General features: G+C 41.2%; 1 protein-coding gene across 7 annotated transcripts in view; it reads left to right on the top strand.

The window, feature by feature from the left end:
- Nucleotides 1–12,117, top strand: part of LOC140269443 (receptor-type tyrosine-protein phosphatase S-like) — a 67,123-nt gene that overhangs the window by 16,279 nt on the left and 38,727 nt on the right. For 4 of the 7 annotated variants that reach the window (XM_072364537.1, XM_072364535.1, XM_072364536.1 and 1 more), the window contains exons 3-5: nucleotides 1,376–1,521; nucleotides 3,136–3,277; nucleotides 11,420–11,608. In XM_072364537.1, the coding sequence (XP_072220638.1) occupies nucleotides 1,376–1,521; nucleotides 3,136–3,277; nucleotides 11,420–11,608 (477 nt within the window). Of the gene's footprint in view, nucleotides 1–1,375; nucleotides 1,525–3,135; nucleotides 3,278–11,419; nucleotides 11,609–12,117 lie in introns of all 7 variants that reach the window. The other 3 variants (XM_072364534.1, XM_072364532.1, XM_072364531.1) reach the window with 1 other exon arrangement.

Raw genomic sequence — 12,117 nt, 5'->3', positions numbered from 1 at the left:
TTCATTCATAATCCGATAGCCATAAAAAAAGCTGTTTTAGGCATGACATATTTTTTTCCCCACTTTTGATAGCCCACATTCTCATATTGTTGGCAAGCAAAAAAGGGCAGTTTTCAAAGTGTGTGAATTTCCAAGAGTCTAACAAGCAAAAAATATCCTGCTCTTGAGTCTGAATATGAAGTGAATAAATTTGTTCAGACTGACTATGGTCTACCTGCGTTTTTCTCCTTCTTGCTCAAACACAAAGTGGAACCACGTTATTTCTGACATTCAGAGAGAGTTCCTGTGAAAGCGCAGTGCAGCAGACACTGGAGCAGCCTTTTGTCATCATGTTATTCCAGCAACTGTCAAGGCACAGTAGAGAATTTGGAAAGTGCTCTGTGTGGCTGTTTAACAAGGAAGTGAGTGGGAAGATGTTCAAACAGACTTAAGAATCTGCCAGTGATGCTTTGATAGGCAGTTTTTTTGTTCCTGCTCTGTCTTCAATCAACACAGCAAGACCTCACCCACCCAGATGCAGGGGAGGAGGGATCCAGGTTGCTATGGTAAGGGTCATCTTGATTTTGCCCTGATGGATAGCAGTGATTCTCTCACTGAAGAGGAGTTAAGCTGGGCACCATGGCAACAGGCCACAGAAAGGATAGCAAGGGGTGGATGCGTGAGGCTGTTTCACTGATCTGACTCAGCCGCTGTGAAAAGTGTAGGTTCAGTACTGTTGGCTCAATATCACACTTAGAAATTGGTATTTTCTTGCAGAGGGCAACTGCAATGCTTAAACATCCAACATCCCATTATAATCACTGAAATGGTCCTCCTGAAGTTGTCCACTGTGGCTGAGAGGGAACTTAATGAATGTTTGTTGAATCTATTAAGATTATCATAAACTGTAGATGCAAATCCCCTATAGGTGTTTGACATGTGCAGGCACAAAATCACACCTCTGATATTAATACATTTAAACCAATTATATGCTGTGAAATTTTCAGCCAACACTTCTCATACCTGTGAAATGCTCATGTGTCATGGCAGCCTATGCTGCACGCAGAGCAATGGTAGTCTGCCATGGAGGAGACAGAGAGAAACAGAAAGATGTTCCTATGAGGCCTTGCTCCATCTTTTATTTATGACCCACAGGAAGTCCTTCAGCTTGTCCTCTAGATGATACCCAGGAAGTAAGCATAAGAGTGCAGCCATCACAGCACTAGTCAGCCTGACCAGTCACTGACAGTGAAATTGGGCGTGGTCAGCAGGGAGTTGTTGCTGGTTTCAGAGCTGGTTTGATGCCCTCTGGGCGTAAAGGTGTCAGTTTTCATGCTTGCGCTTTCTTTTTTTTTTCTTTCTTTCCCGATTCTGCCTCCTTCCTCCTGTCTGTCAGTCTCTCCAAGGTTCATCAAGAGTCCCACAGACCAGATCGGAGTGTCAGGGGGCGCGGCTTCATTTGTGTGCCAGGCCACTGCCAATCCAAAGCCTGTCGTGTACTGGAACAAGAAGGGCAAGAAGGTCAACTCCCAGCGTATCGAGGTGGTTGTCACAGTGCACAATGTTCAGCATGACAAATCAAGCATATATCCATTAATGAGATATTTCTCTTCATAAATGCACTAATTGATAAAGTAATATACAGTATTAAGCTATGCTGTTGAGATAAAGCAGCAGGTTGTTAGAATAAATGTTGCTTTTGATCTTTTTAATTCTGTTTTGCATTTTAGAAATGCCACTGCCATACAAAATGTAACATTTGATGAAATATATAGATTGAGCTCACCCTCTTGTTTGTTTACTAAGTATCTGGCCAGATATGATAGTCGATAATCAAAAATAAATCAATTTGTTTCGCCAAAGTTAAACAAAAAAATAAGTTAAAAACTTTATGCAAGCATCTGTCAACACAAACAGTTCAAACGTTTTTTTTATCTTGTTGGTTTTAGAGGCCATGTTGTGCTTTTGCAGATTTTCTCCTTCTTTTGAGTGACTTATGTATTTTGCATGTAACAAGTCTGCACAGTTATATAATCCAAAGTTAAGACCAAAGGGAGTCAATCTCTCCCAGAGAGGACACTGCTCCTGAAATGTTCTATTTGTAGTCCTGGCTTTTCTTTGACTGCTTCGCACTTCACTGTTTTTGACTGTCAGCTGACCAATCAGAACAGTGAGGAAAAAATAAAAGCATTTTAAGATAGAAGTAAATTAACCAAATTCTTGTTAAAACCCCTATAACAAATCAATGACTCTTTCCAAAGGGAAAGCATGAGCTCTTTAATGAGTGCAAAAACATAAACAGAAAAGAAATTTAGATTGATTTTATGTGAAGATTTGTGTTCAATTTAAAAAGGAAATCAGTAACCTGGATTACTAACTGAACAAGTAATGATAAATGGATCATATTAAACTTTAAATGCAGTAAAGCTAGCTTCATAATCCAGCAGCTAGATGGTTTCCTAAAGTAAATGATGATTCCCTGGATACAGTGTGACAGCTTAATAAGAGTGGTATCAAATTTCTCAGCTAATGGAAAATAAGTCAAAAATTGTTCTTTTATAATAACTTTTAGACTAAATTCAAACATTTTGTATTACGGGGGTCACTTAGTTCAATTAAAATTTTAAGTATTTTTTTAAGACTAAAAAATGAAAATATGAAGTACTTGAATTAGACTTTCAACTGAGTGCACAAACACCATTAAAACGTTTAATACTACAAGCTAAGCAAATCCATTTATTCCAAGCTGATTAGAGGCCTGACTGTAAATTGCTGCAGTAATGTTTCACAATTCTTAAAGACGTGGCATTTCTACTGGGGGACACGGATCAACCTCCCATGTTGGTAAGTACAGTAATCAACCCAGATGAGATGTCTTTATTCAAGATATTGACTACCTAGTAGCTTCAGGAGCATGTGTGCAAGTAGATGCTCTGTATTTGTGCCTGACCTTCAACTTTTCTGTGGAGAAAAATAAATGAAATGAGGGTGCTCTTCATTACGTCTATATAGTATGTCATTGTAGTGCTGTAAGCTCAGACTACTCTGTAAATGCTGACATGCAACATTATACAGTTTACTACAGGGATGATAGGATTTAACCATTTACCTTTGCTGTGACTAATATGTCTTACTCTGTAATTTTTGGCTGTCCAGACTATAGAGTTTGATGAGGGTGCTGGTGCCGTGCTGAGGATCCAGCCGCTCAGAGCACCGAGAGATGAGAACACCTATGAGTGTGTGGCACGCAACAGTGAAGGAGAAGTGTCTGTTACTGCAAAGCTGTCCATTATCAGAGGTAAGTCACAGAAACACACATACACATGCATATGCTTGAGACATGCTTTCTCTTCAAATGTGCACACCTTGCCTCTGCCATCACTCATGGGGCTGTCAGTCATAGATGTGACAATAGAGCAACACCACACCCTGCCTGCAAAGCAGGCTGCAGTGAACTGTTCTTTTTATAGTACCTCTGAGTGCGGCCAAGCGTGATCTGGCCACAGAGAGGGACCGCTAGTATACTAGCTCAGGGCTATTTTAGCGTTCCAGCTTGCTGTAATCATTGCAATCCTGGCCAGAGTGGGGGTGTTAATCTAATGCTGACTGCCTCCTTGGAGGAAAACCTACGTAACGGTAATATGGTGTTCCAACATGTTATGCGCTTGAGTTGTACCATGTGGCTGTTTGCACGGGACCTGAAAAATGGCCTTCTGCCCAGCACAACTGGAATGGATGAAGAAGAAATAGAGGGGCACTGCTCAGGCTGTTGCTCAGTGGAGAAAATTCATTGGATCAAGCCTTGGTTTGGCAGACAACCCATTCTTGCCAAGAGTAATTGATGACGAGAGTGAAAGAGGGGGGAGGAGGTTGAGAAGGAGTGAGAGGGAGTATGATGTAGGGTGAGGAGGTGGGAGTAAGTTGAGCAACACAACAGGATGGTGTGAAACAATAAAGATGAAAAGGGATGTTGGAGGAGTGAGGGAGGGGGGGTGTAGGCAAGCAGAAGATGGATGAGGACTGGGGAGCTGGCAGGGCTCTGTGGTAAGCAGAAGGCTGGTAGCCCAGGGAATAGACTCCTGTCCATCTGTTACCCAGCCCATCATCTCTGCACACACAGCACCAATCTAAAGCCTATTACCACATAAACTACACCTCAAGGGTGAACCTCCTAGGGTGTGTGTGTGTGGTCATGTATGTCTCTGCCTCTGTCTGTGCAAACTTTTTCTTTCACTGAGTTCTGTGCCCCACAAAGTCTCTGTCCCCTCTGTGACAACAGAAGGATCAGCCTTTGAGAAAAGAGTACAGGGCATTAGGAAATGAAGCAGTATTTAATCTGATTCAGAGCTTCTGGCTAATGGTTAAGAAATGCCCTTGAGTCGTGATGAACAGACGGTCTGAATGGAGACAGCAAGAGATCCTACAATTGAATTTTTGTGATATTTAGATAATGTGAATTTGTCAGCCATCATATGTTGACGCACTTACAGTTGCTGTAATATCTTTGGATGTGTTAGGTCAGTATGAAATTAATTTCTTTTTTATAGATTAAATTTACCCAAAATGCCAGAGAACTGAGTTTATTGTCTGGTAAATTTATTCATTGGGTATAGAATTTAATTTTCCTTGACAGAGAATTTTATTCATATTGCTTAACCCCAGCATTGTAAATTCCTTAAAAAATAAAAAGTTTTAATTTGAATTAATTCTGCCTTTATTCGTTTAAATTTAGCTATATTTCTGTCAACTTTTTGTGATCTATTGCTCTGAATATATCAATATTTATTAGCCTCAACAGTGACTGTTAGTGAAACTAGAGCTGTGATAGAGCTGTTTGTTTAAAATCTATCACCTCAATTTGGAAAATGAAACAATGTGTAAATAACAAGTATTACCAACAAGTTCATTGGAAACCATCACAGACAGATTAAATTTGTTAATTGTTTAAATTAATATTAGAATCATATACTTAGAGTATACTAATACAGTTGCTCATGATTTATACTGACGATTTAATCCCATCTAAACCCTTGAGGTGCTCCTCAAGCACATGTCACATAACATTTATGTATGATCGTTGTCTATGATCCAGACACATGACACCACTGGCAAGCAGCAGCCCAAAATAAACATTTTTATTTGAAAAAGGCATAAGTCAAGTATGGATTTATTCAGTGTTGCAGGCATACTGGATGGGGAGAGGCAAAAGTCCGAAAATCTGAAAAAAAAAAAATCCAAAAGCGTGAAAACTGTGAAACACAATGTACATGTAATCCAGAGTGCTAAAATGTTCAGGCTCAGGAAAAAAAGAAGAGGACACACACACGCACACACACATAGACAGATACACAAAGACAGGCGCAGAAAAAAAAAATCACACAAGGCTGGAAGTAAACTGAACCCAAGTGCACAGAGAGTACAGTAAGAGTATTCTGGTGCCAAACACTCTAACGATCTACCACAGCCTGAGTGGTATTCTGCAGAACAGATCATGAAAACCAAGAATGCTGTTAAGTGCAGAAAAGTGTGCAGAAATTGTGCTTGGGTCAGTCTTTGAAATAAATGGTTCATTGGAGAAAATGCTTACCAACCACTGGAGTAGAAAGGAAGCTTTCCATAACTGTTCAAAATCCCCTCCACTCCCTCTGGAAAGTCTTTTCATCTCTGGATGTGTTTCAAGTTATCGTTTTTTTAAAGGTTGACTGAGACTAATTGCGCGTTGCACATTGTGAGGGGCTTGTGACTGGCCACAGGATGTGTGCGGCTGCTCTGTAGACTGCCTAAAGGATAGAGATGTGGTAGGTTATGGTGAGGGAGGTCTTGTTTTTTTTGTGCTTTCACCATCATCAGCACACATCCCCCATCCCATTAGCTTCTCTTCTTCCTACTCTCTTTTTTTCCTGTTTGAATCTCTCTGCCTCTGACTCCAGCTGCCTTCTCTTTGGCCCACAGCGATATCCGTTTCTAATTTATTTTCTTTTGTTTTATTCATCCTTTCATTTTCTCTTGACCCTCCCTGTCAATCTGGACTATCGCTTTACCCCTCCCGTCACATTTTTCAGACTCTTTATTGCTCCACCCCCTTCCTACTTTATCAAAACTGCTCTTTTCCATGGATGCTGCAGCTGCGTTACTCTGCCTTTAGGAGACAGAAATATATGCAGTCCTGCATGTTTAAAAACCTCTGGTGGGCGAGAGATTCTTGTTACTGCAGTGCGTCCACGACTTTCACGATTTCGTGCTCATGGATGTGTGTAACTGCACTTATATCTGTTTGTGTATGCCTGGTTTGTGCAGAGTAATCCTGATTATACTCACCTCCCAGTGTCCCGTTTTAGGAGAAAGCGAGGTGAGGAAAGGGGGAGGATGAGGGTGAGAGAATGGGAAGGGGAGATATTCTGCCACCACTCTTCATATGAACAACAGAGACAGATCAGTGATTCCCTCAGGCATCGGCTGCATTGGCAGGCCGGCGGCTCAAGCAGCATTTCAGTCTGAAAACAACTGAGAGTATCAACTCAGCCTGCAAGAGGATTACGTTCCTTGAGTGGAGTACTGCCTCTTTCATCGCATACCCTCATCTTCTCTTTTTATCCTCTCTTCCTGTTTTTTCATCTTCTTGCAGTGTATTCTTCTTTCATGTTGTACATACATGAGTGGTACATATGGTAGTAGCAAATTTAGTCCCTGACTGCTAAAGCAGGGCTCAGGATGGTGAGGACATGAGGGCTTTTTGATGTGATTGATCTTTGATGCTAAGTCGGAATTTGCATTGTATTGTGATCTATTATCATAGAGGTCTATTTGCATTTAAAGTGCTCCCCTTCAACCCTCCTGTAGTCTATGGGAGTCAATGCATTACAGTCTCCCTGAAGACTGCTGAGTGCTGGCAGATTAATCCTGAATCAGGCTGACTGAGATCCGCTTTTATGCTGGCTCCTTTCATGCACAGTGCCATTTCCCATTGAAATGAACCGAAATATGAACAGGCAACCTGTTTCTCAACGGGTCTGAGTTTGTTCATGTTTGTATGTGGGTGTGTGTGTGTGTGCAAGAGACAGAAAGTATATCATTTCATTGTGTGGGAGATGGGGGGGTACAAAGAGAGGCAAGAAAAGAAAACCTGGATTCTTATTTGTTTGTTTACATCATATACATTTTGTGTTTGACTCGGAGAGTGTGCCTTTCCGTGCTACCACTAATATATTTGTATGTGAGCACATGAACACACAAATTGCATATTTGCCCAGATTTGGTTGGCTCCGCTGACTGGTTTTGGGCTCCAAGCCTGATTGCCCTTCTGCAAACACAACCAGGCCAAAACGTACACTATCAACCTCCTGAAACAGGGAAATACACACAAACACAAAGCTCCGGGGGAACAATGCTGCTCGCCGCTTGCCAATGTTCCCCCAGAACACTGTTGACACACAGAGTGTTTTGTGTACACATGGCGCATTTTTCCATAGGCCATGTTATCAATTTAACCAGGAGATGAAAAATTAGCTTGACTTTTGTGCAGCAGTGTTTGTGTTTGATAAATGATTCATTTGGAGAAAAGTGTGATCAAGGCCATGCCCGCAGTATCTATTTCAAGCGGTCGCTGACTCATCCAGGAACTGGCAGCGTACCTGTAGGTCTCTATTCTCCTCTCCACTGAGCTATGCTTAAGAGTCCAGTGCAGCTATCTGTCTGCTAGATTCTTCACATCTACAGAGCAGTGACCGCTGCTATGAGCTCTATTTATCTATTGGTCTGTCTTTGATAGCAGCATTCTGCTAGACTGACTAAAGGTTTTAAACAATGCTGTCTGCTACATTTTGCCCCGTTGCTTTAAACTAATTTCAATTAGTAATTTTACAGTACATGCTATATCTATCTTTTTGATGGCTCAAATCACAGTGCAGTCTCACAAACGCAGATGTTATTGAAAGATTAAGTTATTAGTCAACCAGTTGAATGCTGAAGTCGTTGCCCTTTTGAAATGTAAGACTTTTTCTCTCTGACCCTGCGGCACAAGCTGAAGGGCAGCCAATTTCAACCAATAATCCTTTATCTCACAACCTTTTTTCAAGTAACTCTGCTTCAGACAGTTACTTGTCTCTACTTTCACTTCAGTCTAAGAACCCACGTAGACAAGACAAATTAGTCTGCTGACATATCAAAGAGTAACGTCAGGTCTGTGTTTCTAATACACTTGCACAGCAAATGCTGCCTCGCTTTATTTTAAGCCTTGATTACACTGAATGTTGCTATTGGCAACGATAAAGAAATTACTCATATTATTAATAACCTTTTCACGATTAACTGTTTGAAAAATAAAAAATAAATTCAAAGAAATCCAAAGAAAACATCTTGTACGAGCTATATGTACTTGAAGTACATTATGTATGTGCATTATTATTACATTATTTATGTAACATCAGTTCAAGGCGGAGCTTTTATATAATTCATGGAAATGAATAATAGTGCACCCTATTTTAATGAAATCCACACAGTTTGCTCTGATCTTAATCCATTCTTACTGACTTTATGGATGCACCCATTCAAGGATTTTTAAAATGTAAAACAACAATGAAAGAGTGCAGAGTAAATGTGTTAGATCGATGACGGCTAATCATGTTTACTTGACACAAGAAAAATAAATAATTTTGTCAGTCAGACCATAACCGGAAAGATGACTCCATTCACATATTTGTGTGTTTCTTTTGTGAGATGGGTAGCCACATGAGAAATTGTGACTGAAAAGGAAAAAACTGGAAAAAGCATTCTTCAAGCATCGATATAAAACATCATATGATTTCAGGTTCACAAATCTTATCATTTGCTTAAAAACACTTAAATCTTGACGATTTTAACATAGCACAGTAAATAAAGAAGTAGCCCTCTGCTCTAAAGAATATGGTTGATTTCTTTTATTTCTAGAAACTATTTTTCCACAACATGGCATCATATCTATATGTTTGTACACATCTCCCTGTTTCTTCAACTTTTCTGTAATTTCTCGGTCCAAGGTCCATCCACACTGCCATGATTTGCTGCATTAATAAAGACCTGACTAGTATACAGAGCCAGACCCCCTACAGATATACATGTTCACACACATGCACATTTGCTCATGCCCTAAACCAAGTGCAGTGGTGCGCTCTAATTAACAGCCAGGGAGTCCTTGTAGTAGTAGCCAGTGGAGTGATAAAAAGACCATCTGAACTCTCTCAGGAGAGGGGTTGGATCGGCTGAGGGCAAACAGGAGCAGATGTAGGCCTAGCATATTCTTCGCCTTGGGGGCGCTAGGCTTCTGACCTGGCCATCGTTCTTCTTCTTTTCCTTCCATTCTCTTCCCCTCTACCTTATCAGTGGTCATACCACTGTCCTCCATTCAGGTGGATCATTAGCACTGATCGGCTGGGGACTGTGGAGAGGGGAGCTAAGCTCCCTCCAATCTGGTCTCCATTTTCTGTTGTCAGAAGGTTGGTATGAGGCCTGATCACTACGGTAAACATCCTCATCATGCAGACTCTCCTCTGAGCTATGATCCCCCTCATAGCTTTAGTCAGCTATCCTCAGCTTCCTCCTCACAGCAGCAGTAGCAGCAGCATGATGTGCCTAACTGATGGGGTCTCTCCAATGCCTATGAATGTGGAAAGACAGAAAGAGGGTGATAGATCCTATTTCCACTCAGTCTCTCATCCCCATTGCAGAGTGTGAGGGAACAGATGGTATGCGTCTGTCATGTGGTTAGGTAGCAGGGTGCCCGGAGGAGGAGATGAGTGGTGGAAAAACACACAGACAGCCGATGTGGTCATGGTCCACATCTCGGACTGTGTTGGGCTGCAGATTTTATGTGATGCTGGGCACTTTCAGCAGGTTTTGTTGTGCCTGTCAATGAAAAGATTCTAATGATCTTGATTTGTTGCCACACAAATGCAGTCTAAGTAAATGCCTCATTGCTGTAGGAATAAATATGATTATATTTCCCAGTATGGAGGAGGTATCTGTATGTGAGAGAGAGAGAGAGAGACGGAGTGGTTAAAAGGGCAAGAAGAGGAAGAAACAGGTGGGCTGATGGATGCTTAGTTACGTTTCTGGCCATCTGGACTCTTGTCACCGAGATCCTTAATCCTATTCAACAGAGAATGTGTGTGTGTGTGTGTGTGTGTGTGCTCGTGCGTGTAAGAGACAGAAAGCCACCGCAACCCTGAATGCACACCTTCATCTTCATGTGTGTGGACGTGCTACAAAATATTATTCCAAACATCGCTGAAGTCTCTGAAGATGCTAATGTGAACAAAGCTATGAGAGTAAATTTGCACACATATGCAACACACACCAGCATGTACCCCCCCCCAAACATAATCAGACATATCCAGACGCATCCCAGATCTGCCTTTCTAATCATTGGTACATTTTAACAATTACTGCTAACAAGTCCTTATTACCCTCAGTGCCCTGCCCCTCCTCCTCGACCCAGCTTCTAATTGCTGCTGCTGTTACTGAACAGCTCTGTGCATAGTTATTAGACAGGAATCATTACCAGCACCTAACACGGAACCACACCTCTTAAAACTCACAGATCACCACCACAAGCCACCAAACATTCGTCTTTCTTGGTTAGTAATGTACAGTATGTATGTGTGTGTGTGTGTGTGTGTGGCCAAGCGTTGCCGCTTAAGTAACTCCTGCTGAGTGGGCGTTGTGTTTATACTCTTCTAGACGCAGCCTGTCAAACACATACAAAAACCTAGCTGTGTTTTCTTCCCGCCTGCTATATCGCCTAATGACTAGCTAGCTGCAGGCATAAGGTTGAGGCTTTGATCACAAAGGCTATACTGGCTCTGCTGTCTGCGCCAGTATCTCCACTTTCAAGGATCTGCAGATGTTACACTGAGGAACAGTGTCTCTCACATCACACTGCATGTGAGCAAGTCCTATGTTTCACCACAGATGTGGCAAAGTTAAGACTGAACGTATGACAGGGCTGACTGTGTTTCAGTGCAGGCACATAAACCACTGGTTTGTTTTCAAGGAAAACTGCAGGTGCACTGTCCCAAATAAGGGCAGTCTAAGAGTGCACACATCTCCCAAAGCTGAGAATAAAAAGCCTGTATCCAGGTGAGGCTCTGTATTAGTGTTAAAAAATAATAAAATAATTGCTCTTAAGTTTGGACATGCCCCACTTCTGGTAAATGCAGTTCATAGCTTTTCATGTAATCCTGCTAAGAAAATTACAAATGCACTGTCCTGAATACATGCGATTTCCCATCCACTTGTGTGTGTTTTTTATTAATTAGTAATTGTTACATCTTACATGCAAAGCTAACAATGAACAAGCTAGATCATATACTAGTTCAACTTTATCATTAGGCTGTCAAATCACCACTGTGACAAAGCATTGTTTTGCTTACAGTGAGTTTTGAATGCTGTGTCATATCTGTTCCAGAGGACCTGCTGCCATTTGGCTTCCCCAGTATAGACATGGGTCCCCAGCTGAAGGTGGTGGAGCGTACAAGGACAGCCACCATGCTCTGTGCTGCCAGCGGTATCCCGGACCCAGAGATCTCCTGGTTCAAAGACTTCCTGCCTGTTGAGCCAAGCACTAGCCAGGGTCGCATCAAACAGCTTCGATCAGGTGAGAAATCTGAGTTTTGGTGTATCTTATTGCCAGTAGCTAAACAAACGGTGCATCAAAAGCTTAGATTAGCGATCAGGTAAATCCTTGTCGCTCTAAATTTTGTGATTACCGTGTTTTAATTATGATTGAGGGATTACATGCTGCTCTCTGTTTATCGCCGTTTATCTACATCCTTTGGGAGTGTAAAACCTTTTTAAAGACGATTTCATTAAAAGGATGATTGTGCCATCCTTAAGCCAGGGGGGAAAAACAGTTTTATTAACATTTGGGAGGAAATATTAGCACTTCAAAGGTAAATTATTTCCCTGTTATTAATCATTAATGTAAAAGAGAAAAGTCATCATCATGCAGTCAAAGCAATATTTGTGTTGCAGATTGAAAAAAATGCACAGAATCATCAAGTTAATCAACTCTTAACTAAATGTGTAAATATGATCAACATTATTTTCAATTTAAATTTAATTGAATAGATCTCAAATGGTAAAATCAATAGAGTGAGATGACAA

This window comes from Leuresthes tenuis, unplaced genomic scaffold, assembly GCF_036924035.1.
Source record: "Leuresthes tenuis unplaced genomic scaffold, fLeuTen1.0.hap1 SCAF_14, whole genome shotgun sequence".
In the NCBI taxonomy this organism is placed as follows: Eukaryota; Metazoa; Chordata; class Actinopteri; order Atheriniformes; family Atherinopsidae; genus Leuresthes; species Leuresthes tenuis.
Note: the sequence above shows the minus strand (reverse complement) of the source record. Positions and strands in the feature narration are given on the sequence as shown.